Here is a 21,594-nt window from a genome sequence, read left to right on the forward strand (position 1 = left end):
AGGTGTACCAAAGTCTCAATTGGGGAATATGATTGGTGTTGGTTCTATCTAAAATCACTTTCTGCAACAGGAAAAGACAAAATCAAGGAAGTTTGCATGCAGGTTCAGCTTGAACTTGAAGTTGAACTAGCCTCAAATTACTTAATCATGTCCATAAACAATTAATCTGTACTTTTCAGCCGTCGATCTCAAATAGGAGTTCATGGTCAAAAAAGTGTACTTGTCTCTTTCATTGGGAACGGTTTTTGAAACTTTATTCTTTCCCTTCCCATCCACAAAATTGGTACTCCAATTGATGGTAAGCCTAATCCACAACTTGCCACTCTATGTGGCTGGTCTTTGCCCCGAGGGGGTAGCTCGAGCAATCCGCTCCCCCTTCTTAGGATATGACGATCTTCCTGACTTGTCCAGATTTCGAGTCCCACTGTTAACGTGTTCGGTATGGAGTGGAGCCTCCTCTTCCGAGCCGCAGGGGATTAGTCGAGCCCCGTAAGAATTGACCCGGACACCCTGTGTCGACAAAAAAAAATAATAATAAAAAAAATTGATGGTAAGCCTAAGCACATTCGGAAGCAGAATTGGATTGGGTTTGCTTGAAGGATTAAGGAATAAAGGTACTTGTCATTATTCCGGAAAATTATTATTCATTTTCTTTTTTCTACTTGAATTTTAATTTCTATTCAATTTCATGTTTATTTATTCAATTTTTTTCTTTCTACTTGTCATTAATTTTTTTTAACTTAAAAAATTTGTTCAAGTCAAATTCGAATAAAATTTTATTTTGTTCAAGTCAAGTTCGGACAAAATTTCAAAAGATTGAAAGGCATTGTTCTATTATCAAATTAACTTTTTAAATTAAAAATTTTGTTCAAGTCAAATTCGGACAAAATTTCAATTCGTTCAAAAATTCGTTGAAGCTAAATTCGAACAAAATTTCAATTCGTAATACCAAAAATAGAAATGCTATACCACAGAATCTCACACACGAAAAAACACAGCAAAAACCTTCTCCGTCATTTCGTCCTCTGCTTCTCCCACCTTTCCTCACCATGTAATATTCGATGAGCTTTTTCTCTATAACCCACCAAAAACCCCTGATTCCCCATTCGCAAGTTAGGGTTTTCTTTCTTTTCCCCTTTTGTCCCTCTTTCTCTCTCTTTTTGTCTCATTTTCTCTCTCACGCACTAATACACAATAGGCTTTTGGGGGATGGTTAGGTAGTGGTGACAGTGGAAAAATGGGTCGGGAAGGCGGGTACGTGGTGCCAGTGGATCCGGGTATGGGTACGGGTGGTGGGTTGAAGAAAAAGGGTGCCGGGTCACGCAGCTGGATTTTGATGGATTCTTCCGGCCAAGAAACCGTCTTGGACGTCGACAAATATGCGATCATGCATCGCGTGCAAATCCACGCGCGTGATCTTCGCATTCTCGACCCTCTTTTGTCGTATCCCTCCGCGATTCTTGGTCGCGATAGAGCCATTGTTCTCAATCTAGAGGTAATTTTTGGATAAATTTCATTTTTCCTATTGAGGTTCCCCTCAAGGCTTTTTTTTTTTTGGCTGTTTGGGATTCTTGATGTAAATACTTTTGCTTTCTTAGTTTTGAGGTTGATAAACTGGGTTTTGTTTATTAATTGAAAATTTTTGTCATAATATTTTATTGCAAATTGAAATTCTTAGTTTAAAATTTTGCTTGAAAATTATTGTTCATGATTTCATGTTGAAAGTAAAAGGAATCAAAATATTATTGATTCTCTCATTGATGCTTTGACATAATGTTTCTGGAGGTTATGGTTTAGGCTATTTTTGGATGTGAAACTCAAAGAAAAGTTTTAATTATGCTAGAAATTGAAAGTCAATCTTTTCATTGCCGTTGGATCCTTTTGACAAAGAAAGGTAAAGTTAATATGGTTTTAGTTTAGTTTGTTCGTGTGCGGTCATTCAGGCGTGGATGGGCTTTTTCTGTGATTTTACATCGACGTTCAAGGTCTTTCTTGCTTGTTGCTTGAACTTTAAGTTGGTCAATTTTCAAAATGAAACTTAATGCCTTTCCGTGTGCTGTATTTCTGAACTTTACAATTCCACACTGTTAGGGAAACGAGTTTCAGCTGAAAACTAATGACAATTTTTGGTGGATATTGGCAGCATATCAAGGCTATCATTACGGCTGAAGAGGTACATTTCTTCTGTTTCTGTTATTTTTTATTTATATATTTGTTATCCTACTTTTCCCTACCTTGGCTATAATAAATCTTATGATCCTTCATTTGTTCCTCTGGTTTGATTAAATATACTTAAATCAACAAAGAAAACCTGTATAGCGTTCTAGCTGTACTCGTGATGTTGTGGATGAGAATTTTTTATTGAACCTATAGGGTCGTCCTTCGCCAAGTCAGGGCTTTTTATTGTACTGTTAAGACTTTTTTCTGTTTTCAGGATCCAGGGATCCATTATACAGCTCATGTTGTTTTTATCTTGAGCTTTATATCAGGATTCTATTAAATAGATGTCTAGTCATCTGATCTGGATAACAACATTCACTAACTGGCTATACTGTTCTTTGTTGTTTTATTGCACAAGGTTGTAATTCCCAATAGATGTTGGATCTGAGTCTGATATCAAATTTTAAGGTCAGGGTAGCTTAGAATGATGAAACTGCCAACGTGCTTGAAAAGAATACAGGCCTTCTATTGATAGGATAACAACATTCACTAACTGGCTATACTGTTCTTTGTTGTTTTATTGCACAAGGTCGTAATTCCCAATAGATGTTGGATCTGAGTCTGATATCAAATTTTAAGGTCAGGGTAGCTTAGAATGATGAAACTGCCAACGTGCTTGAAAAGAATACAGGCCTTCTATTGATAGGATTTTGAACCTTTCTGTTTATACAGGTTCTACTTCGAGATCCATTAGATGACAATGTAACTCCTGTTGTTGAGGAACTGCGAAGGCGTTTGAAATCTGTCAATTCTAATCATGAAAATCATGAAGATGGGAAGGAGTTGCTTGCCCATAATGATGTCGACAATGGTGAAGAAGATGGTATAACTTGTGTCTCCACTCTCCTAGTGTTCTTTAGTTTATTGGAGGAAGTAATAACGACAAGTGATTCTTATTCTAGTAATAGTCATTCTTTTGTAATGTTGTTTTGATTTGTACTTTTCTTTATGTTTGTAAATCTTTCATATTAATGTGTCCTTTGCCAACTTTATGAAATGCAGAATCTCCATTTGAATTTAGGGCCCTGGAGGTAGCGTTGGAAGCTATATGTAGTTACCTTGCTGCCCGCACAATAGAATTGGAGACTGCTGTCTACCCAGCTTTAGATATGCTTACATCCAAGGTGCAAATTTTATGACATGTATTTTTCTGTTAGATACATGACAATAATATTTAAGTATTGACTTTCTCTCTCTGTGCTTCCTTTTTGTCCTTCTTTTGTTACTTATGAAGGCAACTTAAAGCAGGGAAAAAAGAGAAAAGAAAAGAAATACTGGTCTAGAATGAGCTTTTGCATCAAGTATTTATTTTTTCCTTTTTCCCCATCCCATGCTCGACTGTTACTTTCCCTTTTTTTTGGGCCGAATGAAAGAGTTTTTGCATTTCCTGCTGACTCAGCAGTAAGACTAGTCAGCAGGACTGTCCTTTTGCACTGTGTGTTTTTTGTATAATTCCTGTTTGAGTACATCATGCTGCATCCAAGTTTATGGAAGTCATTATCTGCGCACAGTGAGAAGTCTACTGCATTAAGTAGCTCATATTTCCCCATCGCTTTCTCATCCAAAGTTTAAGTTGTTTTACTCAAAAGGATTTGCTTTTTGTTTCATATTGTATTATGCATTTTTCTTTTTGATAGTCATGGAGTTTTTAACGTGCAAGCCTTGGCCCAATTACATGCCATGAGCAGTTTATTAAATTTTAGGTGATGATATTGGTAATTTCCGTGTTCCTATCCCTTAGTCCTTTTTGCTCTCCTGTTTGTCCTCTTTGTTTAACTTAATTTAGTTGAAGAGGGTGAGGCTTTAAGTTCCATTTTATTCTGCCTTACAATGTTACCCTTGTAAACACTACAATGCAGATTAGTAGCCGTAACTTAGACCGAGTTCGTAAATTGAAGAGTCAAATGACTAGGTTGACTGCTCGAGTGCAAAAGGTACTCTGCTTATCTCATTTTTCTTTCATATGTGGAAAATGAACTTGCCATTTTGTGGTGAATGTCCAGTGAATCATTTTAAGAGTTTGAGTGGATTTTAGGATGCAAACACTGTTCTATTTCAGTTGCTTTGCGGAAGGGACATACATCCATGTCTCTGCAAAATGGAAGTGCTAATAATCACCTTACAGCACTTGCCTGAAACAAAAAAAATTGCTAAAGTTGTCTGTACATTCATATGGGACACAACATATGGCAAAAGATTTAGGCCATGACTTTCTTGTCCAAAATATTTATAGTTGATTTGACTCATCGAAACAATTATAGCAGTTGTGTTAAAGTGTTGCATCATGATCTTATCTATGGCGGTATACTAAGTGCTTGAATATGAACTTCATTGGGAGCCTGCGAGGAGGATAGACTCTTTCTTCAGGACATTTTAGGGAGCTTAAGAAGTGAGAGGGAGAAGAGAGCAAAAGAGAGATTTCAAAGTAATTTTGGCTGATTTGGTTTTTACCCTGTTTCAGGTGAGAGATGAGCTTGAACAGCTTTTGGATGACGATGATGATATGGCTGATCTTTACTTGTCAAGAAAGTTGGCTGGTGCATCTTCCCCTGTTAGTGGTTCAGGTGCTGCTGGTTGGTTTCGTGCGTCTCCTACCATAGGCTCAAAGATTTCCAGAGCTAGTAGGGCAAGTGTAGCTACGGTCCGTGGGGATGAAGATGATGTCGAGGAGCTTGAGATGTTACTCGAGGTAATAAGCTGACCTTACTTTCTCATCTCATTCGATAGAACCTAGAACTTAAGTCATGACCATGTACTTTGCAGGCTTATTTTATGCAAATTGACAGCACACTGAACAAGTTGGCTACGGTACGTGAAATATTATTTATTTTTTTGAGCTTTTTTTTTGGGTGGTGGGGGAAGGAGGGTTTGGGGGTTGTATCCAGTGCAAGTGCCAATATATATTCATGGATATTCATACGCACAAGATGACCCATTTTGTATGATTTCATTTGCCTTGCCCAGATTCATGCATGCAAGATGATGGGCACTATTTGAGTTTCATTTGCTTAAATTCTGTTGTGTCTTGGTTCATCAAATTAGAAAAGATGCAGCTCTTATTGGAATTATACTGGCAATAGAACAGATTCACAAGTCAATATTTGTTTTCTGATTGTGATTATCACACTGTTTTGCAGTTACGTGAGTATATTGATAACACAGAAGACTACATAAACATTCAGGTAATTGAAGTGCAAGATATTTTCAACACTCGAGAACTTTAATTTGATTGTGAGAGATCTAATAATAGCTTGTTTTTTTCTACTTCAGCTGGACAATCATCGAAATCAGCTGATTCAGGTATCTTGCGCGTGTCTGAGTTTGTGGTGTGTTATTTCTGCGTTCATTTAGTTCCTCTATTCCATCAAACTAGGAAGACCATGACTGATAGCTCTTTGTCGTCGATTTCTCATCTTCACTCTGCTCTGACATTGCAGCTAGAGCTCTTTCTCAGTTCGGGTACCGTATGTATGTCTATCTATTCGTTAATAGCTGGAATCTTTGGCATGAACATACCCTATACTTGGAATGATGACCATGGTTACATGTTTAAATGGGTAAGTATAGAAAACTACAATGGTAACCCGGTACTGTTATGTGAACCATTTTTATTTTAGCTGACAACTATTTTTACTCCTGATAACTGGCCAGGTTGTCGTCTTCTCGGGGTTTCTTGCTGCTCTAACTTTTGTGCTCATTATTTCGTATGCTCGTTGTAAGGGACTTGTTGGATAATGGCATACTTCAAATCGTCTTTGTCAGATTGAAGAGCATCCAGCAGTAACCTGCTTTAATTCCAACCGGACTCTGCAAATTCTAACCATCTGATCGACCTGTTTTTTAGTGCATATACAAAATTGTTAACTGTAATTATGGTGTTGCATCTTACTAGTTGTAATTTTACCCACACGGTAACCTACCTATATATGCGGCTATGGATTAAGCTTTTCTCGTTCCGTTTGTAACGTTTACTCGTTGGATTTTTACCAGTAGTTAATATACTAGGAAAGTATATATTATTATGTATATGACAACGTTTGCATTACAAGTCCAAAAATTGGAAAATGCAAGAGACTTTTTTAGGTGCAATATCCATAATTCTAATTCACTTACATGTTGTAACAATTTATTTAGTGGTCTTGAAATAATTGAAAGTTTGAATCTAAGGGTTGATCACGCTTATTTTATATTTAATGGTAAATTTAATCCCATGGATTCAGTACTCAAAAGAGACTGTAGAATTACCTTCAATTTTTTTTTTTTCTTGTGAGATGTGGTAATCCTCGCAAGTAACCAATATTGTTGTCGCAATTCACATGCGATATAAAAATTAATTAATTACTTTCTTATAAATCTAGAAGTTAGAGATTACAGCATTGTAAATAGAAACTAATATTGTAGCAATTCACGTGCGATTTAAAAATTAATTATGATATTGTTTAGTTACACGCATTTGTATAAGTGCTTTTTTGTATCAATTTTGATGAGGTGAAATTGGATAGCAAATTTTGCCGTGCACCACACATGCATTATTACAAGGCACACTACCTGCTCGTGAAGTCTTATTATATGTACATTTTTCTTCCTTTTTTTTTTTTTTTTTTTGTTTAATCATTTTTTTATCCCTTTTATGTGATTTTTGCTTTCTTTGGTTTTGATTCAATAATTGTGCTCAACTATACGCATAAAAAGGTGTTTCAATTGTATTTGATTGTCCATAGGGCTCTCGTTCAGTTACCAATTGGTTGGACGTGTGTTTCTCGTGAATCCCCCTTAGATTACTCTTAACTGGGTCCTTCAGCCGTTAACTCCTGAGTGTTTCTAATCTAATTGGATGTGTGTGTTTTTGACTCTTGACAGAAAAAAAAATTGTATTTGAATGTCCAATCAAATCACCATAGGCATTATCCGTGCAATGCACGTGTTTGTAATTAGTTATAACACAGTATTCATGCAACGCATAGGTGTTAAAATCTCAATTTTTATGCCCAAAAAAGATTTGTGTTCTGAAGTCCCTTGTACATTAAAAATTTTTTATTATAAAAAAATCAAATTAAACTTTGTTTTTCCTTTTCAATAGTGTCAACATGGTTGAATCTAAACTATTTACTAGCCATAAACGAAATTGCTCAGTGCAGTCCCATCACTTGCTCCACCATGAAACCGACAAACTCTACAAAACTTGAATCCATGCCACCCTTCAGCCAAGAAAAATGTGTCAGGCAAATATTTTGCTCAAATCTACCTTTTCAGGTTAGATCTAAAACTTGATTTCAAAATCAAGTGATCTTAAATAAACAAAAATCATCATGATTGAGAAGGAATCAGAAGATTTTTCAAGACAGCCCCTGTCGAGAACTCAATTAGAGATCTTGTGGCCATTGATTTTTCGAAAATTTTGATTTAAGAGAAAATGAGAAGTTAACATTGACACATTTGGGAGGTTTTGATATCCAACCATCTTAATTGTCTCAAAGTCTTCCACCAATTATCCAAATAAAAACAAATTAAGGCCTTCCACCTGTTAAGTATTAATCTGATAAGTTAAGGATATATGAAGAGAATTTCTTTATTGTTTTCTAAAAAAATCATTTGGGCACCCAATCAATAATCCAACCCGCCCATAAAGTACTTGGGTTCTAAGAAACCCAACCTATTAGAACCATTACCCACAAATGTTGACTTCATCAAATTTAGGGTTAGATAGGATGTTCATACTGAGTTCAAATTTCATTAAGACACTCTAATGCTTTTCCATGTTTTTATTTAGAGAAACGGATTTCAACTACTATGTAGTGTCATGAAAGTTGTTTGAGGAGCAAATGCTGCCTCTTAATTAATTGATAATTATATCATTTGATTTTCTACCCATTAGGATGAAAGGCAATTAGGGTACTCATAACTTGCACCTGCATATATTATACTTAACTTGTCACAGCTTATTTATCAATATCATGTGGTACAGGATATCTTTCTACCCCTTAAGCTTTATTTTTGTTCTTTATTCAGGAGATTTGCCAAAAACTTTGTAGGGATTGCACGACCATTGACGAGTGTTGTCATACTAGTAAGCATCTTTTTTGCTTTTTCCTGTTTTTTCCCCTCATTTTCTATATTCCTTTTACATGATTTTTTCTTATTCAAATCTTAAATCAAATAATTTTAACATTCACAGACATAGGTTGTTTTGAAATTTTTTTGTGAATTCAAGTTTGAAGTCAAGCTTTCATCTGTGACTTGCATGGTCCTATTGATTTTTTTCCTTAGGCTTTTACATTCTCCGTATGTAAATTTACCTAATTTCATCCCAGCTTGATTGAATTTTTCTCAATTTATGCTCATCCGATCAAGATCCTATGTCGCCATGTTACTATAAAATGTCTAATTTTTATCAATGGTGTAATTTCACTAGCCCCAGATTTGATTTTCAGAAATTTCATTTGATTTTTATCAGTGGTGTAATTTCACTAGCCCTGGATTTGATTTTTCGAAACTTCATTTTAATTTATCCTAGCTTTACTCAGTTTGCATTCACTTTTTTTTTTTTTTTTTTTTTTTGTGATCAGGGTTTGCACGGTGTCAGTTTTGGTAACAAATAGTAAAGCACAGATTTTTCGTTTTTCATCAAATTTTTTATTTTTTGGGGAAAGTTGGGGCAGGTTTCATTTTATTTCTTGTTCTGTTGGTACCATGTTGCTAAAAGCAAAAAAAAAAAATTGAAATAGAAAATTGTATTTTCTCTTTGTTGCATTGTAATCTTTGTATCTAACAAAACCTCATCAAAATCAACTAGAGAAATTTCTTTGAATTTCAAGGCTATATCCTGGGAGAATATTTGTCAATTGTCAGGCACTAACATAAATTTTTCTGATCTTGGCTTTCCTCAAATTTGTGATGTAGTGAATATTATTGTGCATTTCATCTTTGTAGCTGCTATTTCGCCTTTTTAGATTGTTCCATGGTATAAAACAGACTAAATTTAATGTAATTTTGGTTTTGCTCATTTGTCTGAACAATTTGCAAGAAGTGCATAACCAGAAAGATTACTGAAGAAAACTTGTACAACTGTCCAAAGTGCACAGGCTCAAGTATGAACTAATCTTCTTTTACACTTCTTCTTGTGAAAAATCAGGTATTCTTGGTTCTTAGGATATAACATGTTAATTAGTCTAATTAATGGCCCTTTGCTTGAGGTAAGTAGTTAGGTATTAACATGTATTCGCATTAAATTGCATGATTAGACGATGTGTCATGCAAAGAAAAACATGCAATTGCCTCCGTTTGAATTAACTGTTTTTTGGAGTATTTTTGAAAAATTTTACTGTAGCGGTGTATATGAAAAAATTTTACTATAAAATTTTTTTAAAATATTTGATATATTGTATGGATTAGATATTTTTTGAATTATTGTATATTACTATAGTATTGTATTTAAAAATTTTATTTTTAAAAAAAATGACCAATCCAAACGGAGCTGGTGCAAAAGTTGTGCCAAGCCTAAACTATAATTGGTTTTATTCTAGTAAAAAAGTTTAGAATTAAATGGGATGTTCATGTTGAATTTAAATTTCATTTTGACTTAGAGGCACTATAACACTTTTCCATGACATGTTTAGAAGTATGAACTTCAACTATACAGTGCCATAAAGGCTGTTAGACGAGGATACTGCCTCTTAGTAGTGACTGCATCTTTTAATGTTTTACCAGATCAAATCCATCAGGACGAAAGAAATTAAGACATCTTTAATCATCATGTGCATAAATTATAATTAACTTCTTAGCTTACCATAGTTTACTCATCATACTTTAAACAATGCATTGTTCGTGTAGAGATTCTCATTCAAAATTTCTTCCTTTTCCAAACCAACAGGCACGACTATTGTTGGCAATCTGTGAGAAACAAGTATGTCGTTATAAATGAATTACTCATCGAACATAGATTGATGAAACCAAGAATGCAGGATCTTGCTCGTGAAGCCAAGAACCACGTTGGTAATCCTCCAATGAACCAAGCAACTTCGGAAGCTCCTAGTGTAGACAAAAAAGGAAAAGGCAAAGTTTATCAACCATCCAATGAAGCAGTGGAAACTGAAATTGAGCCCATTGTTGAGCCATTGCCCATTAGGAGAAAGGAGAAATCCATTTCTTCTTTAGTTGGTCGGAATGAAACCTCAAATCCAACTGCTCCGATTGCTCATCAGAAAAGGGAGTACACCAGAAGAAAGTTTATTTCTCCCCAGAGAGCTTCTCTATCTAGGATGGACTCTCCCAAAGTAGACAGCAATAGTTCTCAAATATCAAGTAATTCGGTAAGTGTAAAAAAAAAAATTTTTGTTTTTTGTTTTCTAAAGATATGTTGTTCTTTGCCTGAATAAGACATTAATTTTTTGATGCTTCTGTAGAATCTTTGTGCCGCCTTTGAGCCCTCAATGAAACAAGTGGTGCAAAGCAGCCAAGAGCATGGAGGGGAACCACCGAAAGAAATAAACGACTCTCTGAAATCTCTAGATGAGTCAGCGAAAGGTGTAACAAAATCTAGATGTAGGAGGTCTGCTACCAAAAAGGCTGTTGCATCCGAAATCAAAACAAGTGAATCAAGTGGTATAGGATCAGCATCCATGGATATTAGACCAAAAAAGTCTGAAAGAGGACGTCCAAGAAAAGAAGACAAAAATGGTCTTGCTGAGGATCTGAATATTCCCACACAAACTGTGGTTGATTCTTCGAGTGTTTGTGGAAGAAAGCGCCAAGTTTGGTTCCAACTTGTTGGCTGTAAGAAGCAGTAAGGCTTTATTTGCCTGCACTAAATTGATTAAGCTTTGGAATAAATACATATACTGCTCTAATTTCTTACAGCATGTATTGGATATTTTAATGGGTTAATCGCACTTTATCCCCTTTAAGTATAGGCCGTTTCTCACTTTACCCCCCAACGTTTGTTTTTCCTCAGTCTACCCCAAAAACTAACAGTCAACTCTAATTGACATAAACGGAATATTGAAAAGACAATAATATCCTTATGAAAACATTGAACAACCCAAAATACCCATATACGCTGGTTTATGAAATGCAAGTTTCCAAAATTACCCTGAAATAATGGAGGGAAATTTCCCTCCATCTGGCATGGGACAGAAAAAGAAAAAGAAATTAGGGAACAGAACAGACAAAGGTCCCCTTTTGACTATGTCGGGTCACTTTCTCTTCCTTTTTTTCTTTGTCGGGTTACTTTCTCTTCACTGGTGCCCGAAGCCTTAGCAAAACGTCCACTAACAAAATTGAAAATTCTGGTGCAATCTTGAATGAAAAAATGGGTAATCGATGTGGTTGTTAACAGACGGCAGAATTGAATTTGAAGATTGTGAAAGGAGATTATGAGAGCTTGGGCAGATCTATGAGGTTCGATTTTGCAATTTTTTCTCGATTTTAGAAATTTGTAATTGTTAATCAATTTTATTGCACAGAAACAATGGTATGGGTTTTTTTAATGACTGCATGGGCTTTAATATGTAGACAATTATTTGTTTGAAATCTGTTAGTGTGGTCCCTTAAAGTTCATAACAAGTCATTGTCGGGTTAGGATGGAAAACGATGGGTTTGTCTTTTTTAATTATTAATTTGCTGGATTTTTTGATTATTTGGATGGTTATATGTTGGCTGTTAGATAGACAAACTAGGATTTTTTATTTTTGTGGGACAATAAAAGATACTTGCTCTGTATTACCTGTGCATGCACTAAAAACAATTACCTTTGTGTGATTACAGAAGAATGGACTTCAAAACCTATGTTTTAGAGGTTCACTACGGAGGCCATTTTGCCTATGTCCCAAATTTACAGTATGTGGGGGGAGAAGTTGCTAATTTTGATGATGTTGACCCTGATTTGATGTCAATTTTTGAGTTAAGAGATGCTTTTAAAGATGCTGGAATATCACATGAAACAGAGGTGTACTATAGGGTTAGGAATCTTGACTTTAAGGTTGGTCTTAAACTGTTAAACAGTGACCAGATTGTTATAGAAATGTTTGAGGTAAATAGAACTCAAAACATCATACAACTTTATGTTGGTGAGATCCCTGAAGAAGATTTGCATGCTGATAGAACTGTTGCAGAGGATAATATTGAGGTTAATGGAAAACAAAATCTAAATCCTAATGCTGATCAACCCCAAAATGATGAGGCCGAAAGTGATGCTTCAGATCCTTCACAAGAAGGTGATAGGGATGGTTGTAGGGAAGTTGAATATGACTCTGACTTTGATTTTTTCCTAGATGGGGATGATTTAAATGACGCATGTGACCCTATAGATGATGTAGAGAGGGATGGTGGTGAAGTAGATTGTCACCTAAAACAGACTGATTATGCTAAGTATGTGGCACTGATTAGTGAAGAATATAATGCATACCTTAACTCCAAAGGTCATGGAAAACTGGTCGATGATGAAGATGTTAGTGATGATGAAATACTTAAACCAGTTTATGATTCAAATGATGAAGGCATGGAGCATGAATTTCCTGAGTTTAACATGGAAAGGGATCTAAAAAATCCTGAATTGACTGTAGGCAGAATTTTTAGCAATATTTATGATTTTAGAGCTGCAGTTAGAATGTATTCAATTTTGAATGGATTTGAAGTTACCTTCACTAAGAATGACAAAGATAAAGCTGTGGTTATATGTTCAAATAAATGTGGATGGAGAATATATGCTAGTGGCTATAATGGAAGCAAAGTTACACTTCAAGTGAAGTCCATTAAAGGCGTACCTCATAGATGTCCATGGTCTTTCAAGAACAAGAGTGCAAATTCTAGGTGGCTGTCTAGGATGTTTATGGAGGACATTGCTGACCATCCGGATATGAAAGTAAAAGGGTTCAAGAAGAGCATAAAAAGGAAGTATAACCTGAACTGTACAAACTCTCAAATGTATAGAGCAAGAGAGAAAGCAGAGGAAGCAGTGAAAGGGTCATGTGCAAAGCAGTATGCAAGATTAAGAGACTATTGTGCTACACTTTTACAAAGAAATCCAGGTTCAGTGGCATTTATTGTAACTGAAAAGTCCAATATTTGTAAAAGTCCAATCTTCAAGAGAATGTTTGTGATGTTTACTGCACAAAAAGAAGGTTTTGTAAATGCATGTAGGCCTGTAATAGGACTGGATGCATGTCACCTTAAGGGGATCATGGGAGGACAGCTTATGTCTGCAATTGGTAGGGATGCTAATAACCAGATGTTCCCAATTGCTATGGCACTTGTTGAATCTGAATGCAAAGATAGTTGGGGGTGGTTTTTGGACAGCCTTACTGATGCCATTGGCACTCCAATTGAAAGGGGTTGGGTGTTTCTATCAGATAGACAAAAGGTCAGCACCACTACAATCTGATTTACTTTCCTTTATTCCTCACTCACTCCTTTCACTAATTCTGTTATTTATGTTTTTATGTCAGGGATTAATTGATTGCATTGAGAATAAGTATCCTGGAGTGGAGCATCGATTCTGTGTTAGACACATGTATGCTAATTTCAAACTGAAATTCAAGGATAAGCACCTAAGAGATTTAATGTGGGGGGCAGCCAGGGCTTATTTACCCTGTCATTATGAAAGCAAAATGAGAGAGTTACATTTAGTAGCCCCAGAAGCACATGCATGGCTTAGTTCCATACCAGCTAACCTATGGGCCAGACACACCTTTTCTCCAAGGACAAAATGTGACCTTTTAAGTAATAATATATGTGAGAGCTTCAATCAATACATTAAGGATGCTAGGGAAGAGCCTATTTTGACTATGTTTGAGGCCATTCGAAGACAGATTATGTGCAGATTTCAAGAAAAAAGAGACTGGATTCAGAAGGTGAAGTCTCATATTTGTCCGAGGATCTGTCAGAAAATTGAAGAGAGGAAAAAACAGGTAGCTCAGTTTGATGCACTTGTGTCTACAAGAGAGGTGTATGAGGTGACTGGTATAGTAGGAACTTTTGCTGTTAATGCAGTTCAAAGGTCTTGCACATGTAATGAGTGGGATATGACAGGAATTCCATGTGTCCATGCATGTGCTGGACTTGTGCAAGACAACAAAGATCCATATGCATATGTTGATAATTGCTACTCAGTAGAAACATATGTAAAGGCATATGCTGGTGTTGTTATGCCTATGCCAGACCAAACAAATTGGGTGAATGCTAGCAGTGATACATTACTCCCACCTCGTAGGAAGATAGCTCCAGGCAGGCCTAAGAAAGTTAGAAAAAAGGCTCCATTGGAGGACTTACATGTTGGAAAACTATCTAAAGTAGGGCTGCCAATTCACTGCAGTCATTGTGGTCATACTGACCACAATGCCAGAAGTTGCAAGGTCACTGGTTGTTCATTTGTGAGGCAAAGAAAATCAGTGACTGCACAGGTAACTTCAATCAATATATGTTGCTTGGCTTTTTTCTATCTACATCTGACTGTCATTTTTTGATGTATTGCAAGATGCAAGGGCCTACTAAACGAGGAAGAGGAGCTGGTAGAGGCCACTCTACAATTGCTGATGCTGCTGTTGAGAGAAATACTGATGCTGATGTTGTGCAAAATGCTGATGTGACTAAATCTACAACTGCAAGAGGCCCAACTAGAGCTAAAATGAGAGGTAGAGGTAGGGGCAGGGGTAAGGGTAGGGGTTCAGACCATAACAATGGGCCACTATGTGGCATTGGACTTTGGAATGGTCAAGGGATATCAACAAGTAAAACATATATCCCATTTGAGTATAGCATGGTGAGTTCCTTTTGTATTTGTATGTAACTAATTTAATTTTAGACACTTGCAATGATTAAAAACTACCTTTATTATGCAGATTCCAAGTACTTCAAAGACTGGCCAGCCCCCTCCAACCCAACTGGTAAGCCTACATTTTAAAACTCTGCATGCATGGCCATTTTATACGTGCTCACTTATTGTTTCCTATTGATGATACAGTGGACAAGAACACCTACATATGGTGCCAATTTGAGTTCAACTACTGTTGTTGCTCCCACCAGCGTACCATGTACAAGTTCAAAAGCAACCACTTCAGTAACAACTAAAAGACCAAGAACCAAGTTGGGTGATGCTAAAACTGGAAGTTCTAAAACCAATTCAGGTGCTACTAAAACTGGAATGGTGAGTTCAAGTCTTTTGGCTATGTTTACATGCTACCACCCCTAGTAGTAGTTTGATGCACTAAGATGCCCCTCATCCATGTAGGTTCAAACCAAGAGTATTAGATTTGGAGATGCTGTGTTTTCTACCCAAGGATCTTCAACTGCTGCAACTGGACGTTCAACAGTTATGCGCACACCTGAATGTGTTTTGATGTGAAATGGTGTTGCTGTTGCTATTTTTGTCATTACTAGTATTTGAAGTTACCTTTGCAGCAATGTTAGAAATGCTGATGTTGTTTTTCTTTTCCCATTATTTGGACATGTTCTAGAATCATGTTTTGGCTGGGTTCTACTAAAATGGCCTTTGTTTGGGTGGCCATGCAGACACATGCTAAGATGTAATCTGATGTGTAAAATACTTTTAACTTAATATAACTTTCTTTCATACATATTTGCTTACAACTATGGTAGATAAAGCAGATTTTTGTTACTTTTTGGTTCTGAAATAGAGTACATATACAAAATGCTAGCAATCAGAAATGTAATGGCTAGTGTTTTTCTCCATGATGAAAATCGAGCAGCTTTGACCATCATGTATTGTTGCTGTAGCTGTTGGTTTTCAACTTGTAAGACGCAGACTTCTGTTTTTAAGGCTTCATATCTGCTTTTCAATTTCTCATGCTCATTTGCCAATTTTTCATGCTTCCTTTGCAAGTACATTAGTTTCTCCTTTTGCTCCAGCAATCTAGATTGCAGCACTGCACTTACTTCTTTTGTTTGGCTACATACTTCAGGATCTACCCATTCAAAGTGCCCACATGCGTGTCGGTTCTAAATTAAAAAAATAATTAGTTGTTTAAACTCTTTCTAACTAATTCAGGTATAGAGCAAAATTAAAGACAATATTAACAAATTATTAATGAAAAATTCTTACATTGTAATTTGAGCAGCCGTAAAATCTTCTTCCCGGATTTTCAAGTGTCCAAGACGTGCACAATGGTGCCTCTTTACCACATCTACACATTTTTTGGGGTGATCTTCCAACATCATTTGAAGCACTTTGTGACATTTTATGATGCTTTTGGTTGACAAAGAGAAATTTTAGGAACTTTGGAGAGAAATTTTAGAAACTTTGGAACCTTTGAGAATGTATGAGAAAAATTGGGTGCAAAATACCTCCTTTTATAAAACCCAACCAACGGCTAAAACCAACCAACCAACGGCTCTTTGAGGGAAAAGGTAGGCTAAAAGCATCAGACACCATTGAGGGGCATTGTTGTCTGCTAAAACCAACGGCCCTTTTCGTACGGTAAATTCGAAATCTTAAAGTTTTTAACGGTGCAATTGCTGACGGAAGGGGTAAACTGAGGAAAAACAAACGTTGGGGGGTAAAGTGAGAAACGGCCTATACTTAAATGGGATAAAGTGCGATTAACCCTATTTTAATTCACTCTTTCAGGGAAAGTTGTGGCCTTTTACCTCTAATGTCTCCTCAATATCGAAGGGTTCGGTAAGTCCCTCAACAATGTTTGCTGCTTGCATTTCTTTCAATTCAATTGCCTTCTTTTGTTCTGAGACTTAGGATCTCTTGTAACTTACGCAGGAATAGGCAGTCGGAGATTGTTAGTAGCAACCATCCTGAATGATGTTTGATATGGACTGAAATGTTGACATATCTTGTAAAAAAGTTCTTTTTTTCCTTCTTTTCAATGTTTCAAATGTTAATTGAAATTGATCTTAAATTTTATTCCGTTCAAGAAAAAACTTAATGTCAATCTAGTATTTTATTCCGTTCAAGAAAAACCTTAATGTACATGCAGATATAGTATTATTATAGCCTTTAAACCATCTATCCAAACATTTACTTGTAGCTTAGTGGCTGTTAACATGACACGAGAAGCAGCAATATAGCTTCAAATGGTTTGATGTTTGGTTCATGACATCCATTCGAAAAAAAGTACAGAATTGTCTTGTTGATCTTGGATATGGTCAAGCAAAACATTCCATTCCAGCTTCATCTGTTTGTTTAACAATCACTTATCGTTCAACATATAACCAAGGCTATAAATTGAAAAACCATATGAAAGGTCACGGATGTTTCAACTCTAGAAGCAAGAAGTTGCAGTGTACTTTTCATTTGCATCTGTCTTAGTGAAAGATTTGAAAGATTAATGCATATAGGACAGCATAGGGATATGAACAGTGGCGGAGCCAGAAAAAATTCTCAGTGGGGGCAAAAGCAACACTAAAACTTTTTACCTACTATTTTTTTAGTTTTTTAAGCAAAAAAAAATATTCACCAACAAGTTAAAATGAAAGAGTAAATCTTATATACATTGACGGTATATACACTATTACGGTTGGATATACGATACATATACAAAATTTGAGTTTCAAATTCAAATTCGGATTATGTGTCATGCATTTAATGGTGAAAGTGTATACATTGTCAGTGTATAGAAGATTAATCTGAAATGAAAAGCCTTTTTTTAGTTTACTTCAAATGGAATTTTGTGATATACATATTTTTTTAGAATATTAGTTCATGAACCAATTAAGTGAACCACGTAATTTTTTCACTTATTTCGTCAAAAAACTCCAGAGGCACACTTGAAATTATATTAAAATTCTACAAGTATTTTAGCAATTTAATCGGGGCAGTGGAGGCCCGTGCCCCCAGTGCCCCCACCTTAAATCCGCGGGTGGATATGAACAGCTAAGATTTTTGTATTATTATTTTTCGCTTGATTATTATATTGCTATAGATGGTAACAAAAAAAAGGGGGATAATAAGCTTCTGAAAAGTGGAATAATGCATGCACGTACAATTTAGAAAGTTATCACGACCTAGTTAATGACACTTTCTGTAGGTTTACGTTTTGCAGTAAGCCATACTAGAAGGAAGGATGAAATTGAGACACACACTCAAATCCTAAGATCACAGAAATTCCTCTAAAGCATATTGGACAAATTGGAATTACAATATCTAAATTTTGTTATATGATTCGAAAAAGCAAAATTTGAATTAGATAAAAAGGGATGAAATTCAGATGTAAATCAGGCCTTGTTTGGACAGCAATTTTCCAAAGAAAAATTGCTACGTTTTCCGTGAACACATTTTCTAATCATCTTTTTATCTCACATATATCAAATCGCTACAGTAATTTTTCTACAAAAAATCCAGAAAAAGTGCAATCCAGAAAAGTAATTTTTTCATGCTTGAGATATGACAATTATGTTGACTATTGAGACTTTCTTGAGACTTAAATTTAACATTTTCTTACTTTCTTGACTGTTGTAGGGATGTCAACATGCCAGCTAGTTTCATCAAAAAATATCTGGTGGTAAAGCTAGGACTTCAAAGCAAAGATGAAAATAAGGTCCATAGCTTAACTAACAACTTGCTTCCATTTCATCATACTTTAGGCTTTTTTTTTTTTGTACAATTACTTTGTGTATTAATCGAATTAAGCTAGTACAACAACTTTTCTATTTTTTTTAATTACCTTGCGATCATGATATGCCTTTGAAAAAATTGGAGACACAACATCTAATGTACACATGTTTTTTGTTACTTTTGTACACATTAATAATGCTTTCTTTTTATTATTATTCATGATTGATATCCACCTTTGAGGCACCAATTCATGCATTATAATATGGAAATCCTATCTCATTTTAACTTTCTTGTGTTGTTGTGTAGCTACATATTTTAGGATTTACTACTGTTAAATTAATTTGTTGATCTCTTAAAAAATTTTGTAGGTGGAGATCAGTATGCGGGGTCAACCAATTCATGGCAGTGAATTTTCTATATTTTCTCAGTTAAAGGTTGAATTAAGTTCTACCCAAAATACTAGTATGAAGTTGGTTTTGGCCTTTGGGAGTGACGGACAATAGCTCACATTGTATGAGAAAAATATTTGGCTCCAAATTTTCAAATAAAGCCAGACGTTGACATAGCATTTGAGCAAAGATAATTTTATCGAGCCAGTAATTCCTGAAGGCTTAGAAGTTAGAACAACTACAGATAAGATGGAATAATGGTCAATACCATCCGTGATCTATTAATTATATATATACCCAAGTCATTTTGAGTCTTCAACCAGTCATTTGTGCTACCAAGTAAATAACCACCCAAAAGAAAAATGAGACAGCATTTGTTCTAACTTTATAAGAGTTGGGGTGCATAAGCAAAGTCCTTAAGAAAAGATATAGATTTTTTTTTTTTTAAGCGGGGAGAACGATGGAATTTAAAAAGCAGTCAGGAAAATGCGGATTTGAAATCAAAATCTCTAATTTTCGATGCCTCAAAGGTAGCTATTAGTTACAAGATCAAGGTCTCATCGATAATATGGATCATATAATATATATATACAAAGAAGAATGAGTGATTGAGTGACAACTTAGTAGCACTTTTTTGTATGCACATCGCTGTGTAATTGACCATAAGAAAGGGACAAATTACTGCCTAGTAAAGTTCTCAGCTAATACGCATGTGCATGGCTTCCAGGGACGTCTCCTGTGAAGCCCTGAATTTGTAACCTGCAGGCAGGCTCCAACATGATCATCTGTTTGATGTGAGTTGCTCCAACATCAGCTTCTTAATCAACTCATGCACTGTCCTGTTAAAGACAGTAGAAACTTGAATTTTCCAGCTCTTCTGTCAGTTAGGAGAACTGCATTTGTAAGGTGTTGAATAGTGTCAACATATGCGAGGTCTAAAGTAAATCTAAATTAATCCAACCCTTGGCTTGTGGACATGATAAGAGACGAAAGATGAAAATCAAACATTCTTTCTTCTTAGGAAATCATTGTGTTAAATGAGTACTTACCACCAAAAGATTTTCTTTCTGAAGGAGTCGTCACTTTTATAAAAGACGGTCCTTGGAGAAAAAGCTTTTCTTCTCCTGTTTCTTTCCTCTTGCCAATCAAGAATTCTTTTCTTTCATCAGTGCTGAGCATGTATTCGTTTCATTTGTCATTTTGGGTTATGAAGTTGCACCAAATAAAAAGAAGGATAATAGTTTGCTTTTGGAATTATTCTGCGTAGCTTGCACCAAATTAAGCTACTGCGATAGGGGACAATCAGCCGGTTTTACTCTCTGTTTCGTACGTTTATGTGTGGATTGCCTGTTCAGTTGACACTTAATTCGACTTAATTGATAGATTAGTGAAGTTCTTTTGTCATTTATGTAAACTAGTTTTAGTACTCCAAGCTGCTGAATCAGGGTTTATTCCATCAGGGTTTATTCGGCCAAATCGTGCCGCGTAATCTTTTAAAAAGCGTTCTTAATGAGTTATTTCAATTCCGCGCTTTCGTTCCTTTGAATCAAAATGAAACAGAGCCCTTAGTTCAACAACTGTTTATTATTTGTAATAAACAAGTAGTAAGATTATCAGAATCAAAGGAAATGAGAATGGAATTTTTTTGGTGACATAAGTTCGAATGGTATAACAATCAAAAGTTGTGGCATTTGAAGGGAAACAACTACATTTTCTGCTTTTTTACCACTAATTTAAAGAATCTCATCTAAATAAAGCTCAGTATTCATGCACACACCCTGCTACCTTTTAAAGTTTCGCATCAATTTTCTCCATTAGGGCTGTTCGCCATTATTTCTGAGGCACAACTCGTAATATTCCCGACCACCCAAAAAAAATATCTTATACAAATACGTCAAGAAAAAAAAAATACACGATAGAACTTTCCTTCATTACCTGGTAATCTTACAGCAATCAACAACTTTCTGTCACGCTATAAGAATAAGCAATCCACTTTTTTCCATCACATAAAATCAGGAAACAAACATCAGGTAAAACATACCAGATTCTAGCATAATAAAAGCCCACAATCAGAACATCAGAATGTTGAATGACTCCAAACATGAAAATCGAACATGCATTGTACGCACATATGAATCAGAACTAAAAGCTTGTTCTCAACTATCTAGTCGAGGCACCGTGAAAATTGAACTGCACTCCAAACTTCACATACAAAGTCTGTTTGCATTATGTAAAACCAGAGTAGTGCTTAGAAAATACGAATAACATTTCACGCAAACTTAGCTTAGGCAATCCAGACTTTATGAGAAAAGCAGCGCACTCCCAGTTTTGTCATGAAATATGATGAACGTGCAATTTAAAAACAGAGAAAAAGGGCATAATCTGTTTGCTATTATCCAGAAGTTGAGTTCTGAGCAAACCTTAGCTCCCATTGAAATCAGTCCACCCTGATAAATCTTAAGCATAGAT

General features: G+C 35.6%; 2 protein-coding genes and 1 long non-coding RNA gene across 5 annotated transcripts; all 3 read left to right on the top strand.

The window, feature by feature from the left end:
* The first annotated feature begins 1,051 nt into the window (after window positions 1–1,051).
* Window positions 1,052–6,185, top strand: LOC140038881 (magnesium transporter MRS2-I-like). 3 transcript variants are annotated; one of them, XM_072084436.1, is made up of 11 exons: window positions 1,052–1,495; window positions 2,144–2,173; window positions 2,893–3,043; window positions 3,223–3,344; window positions 4,080–4,154; window positions 4,682–4,909; window positions 4,984–5,028; window positions 5,358–5,402; window positions 5,491–5,520; window positions 5,658–5,777; window positions 5,872–6,185. In XM_072084436.1, exons 1-11 carry the CDS (start codon window positions 1,238–1,240, stop codon window positions 5,953–5,955), a joined length of 1,188 nt encoding a protein of 395 aa, XP_071940537.1. In that variant the 5' UTR covers window positions 1,052–1,237; the 3' UTR covers window positions 5,956–6,185. The 3 variants fall into 3 exon arrangements, with proteins under 3 accessions (XP_071940537.1, XP_071940538.1, XP_071940539.1); XM_072084438.1 differs by having other exon boundaries at window positions 1,358–1,495; window positions 2,092–2,173; XM_072084437.1 differs by lacking the exon at window positions 4,984–5,028.
* Window positions 6,186–11,986: 5,801 nt separating this feature from the next.
* LOC113735689 (uncharacterized) lies at window positions 11,987–15,115 on the top strand. The gene is made up of 4 exons (XM_072084037.1): window positions 11,987–13,576; window positions 13,662–14,615; window positions 14,690–14,942; window positions 15,054–15,115. Exons 1-4 carry the CDS (start codon window positions 11,987–11,989, stop codon window positions 15,113–15,115), a joined length of 2,859 nt encoding a protein of 952 aa, XP_071940138.1.
* An 88-nt stretch (window positions 15,116–15,203) lies between these two features.
* Window positions 15,204–15,801, top strand: LOC113735688 (uncharacterized). Its single transcript, XR_011842182.1, has 2 exons — window positions 15,204–15,358; window positions 15,443–15,801. It is a non-coding gene; the product is annotated as an uncharacterized lncRNA (long non-coding RNA).
* Window positions 15,802–21,594: the final 5,793 nt, after the last annotated feature.

This window comes from Coffea arabica, chromosome 3e, assembly GCF_036785885.1.
Source record: "Coffea arabica cultivar ET-39 chromosome 3e, Coffea Arabica ET-39 HiFi, whole genome shotgun sequence".
In the NCBI taxonomy this organism is placed as follows: domain Eukaryota; kingdom Viridiplantae; phylum Streptophyta; class Magnoliopsida; order Gentianales; family Rubiaceae; genus Coffea; species Coffea arabica.

Excerpts from the sequence above, each read along its gene's own strand:
- LOC140038881 (XM_072084436.1), top strand. The coding sequence starts at position 1,238 with ATGGGTCGGGAAGGCGGGTACGTGGTGCCAGTGGATCCGGGTATGGGT. Across the intron at positions 2,174-2,892 it reads CTATCATTACGGCTGAAGAG|GTTCTACTTCGAGATCCATT; the intron begins GTACATTTCTTC and ends CTGTTTATACAG. Across the intron at positions 5,778-5,871 it reads ATGGTTACATGTTTAAATGG|GTTGTCGTCTTCTCGGGGTT; the intron begins GTAAGTATAGAA and ends ATAACTGGCCAG.
- LOC113735689 (XM_072084037.1), top strand. The coding sequence starts at position 11,987 with ATGGACTTCAAAACCTATGTTTTAGAGGTTCACTACGGAGGCCATTTT. Across the intron at positions 14,616-14,689 it reads GAAAATCAGTGACTGCACAG|ATGCAAGGGCCTACTAAACG; the intron begins GTAACTTCAATC and ends ATGTATTGCAAG. Across the intron at positions 14,943-15,053 it reads TGGTCAAGGGATATCAACAA|ATTCCAAGTACTTCAAAGAC; the intron begins GTAAAACATATA and ends TTTATTATGCAG.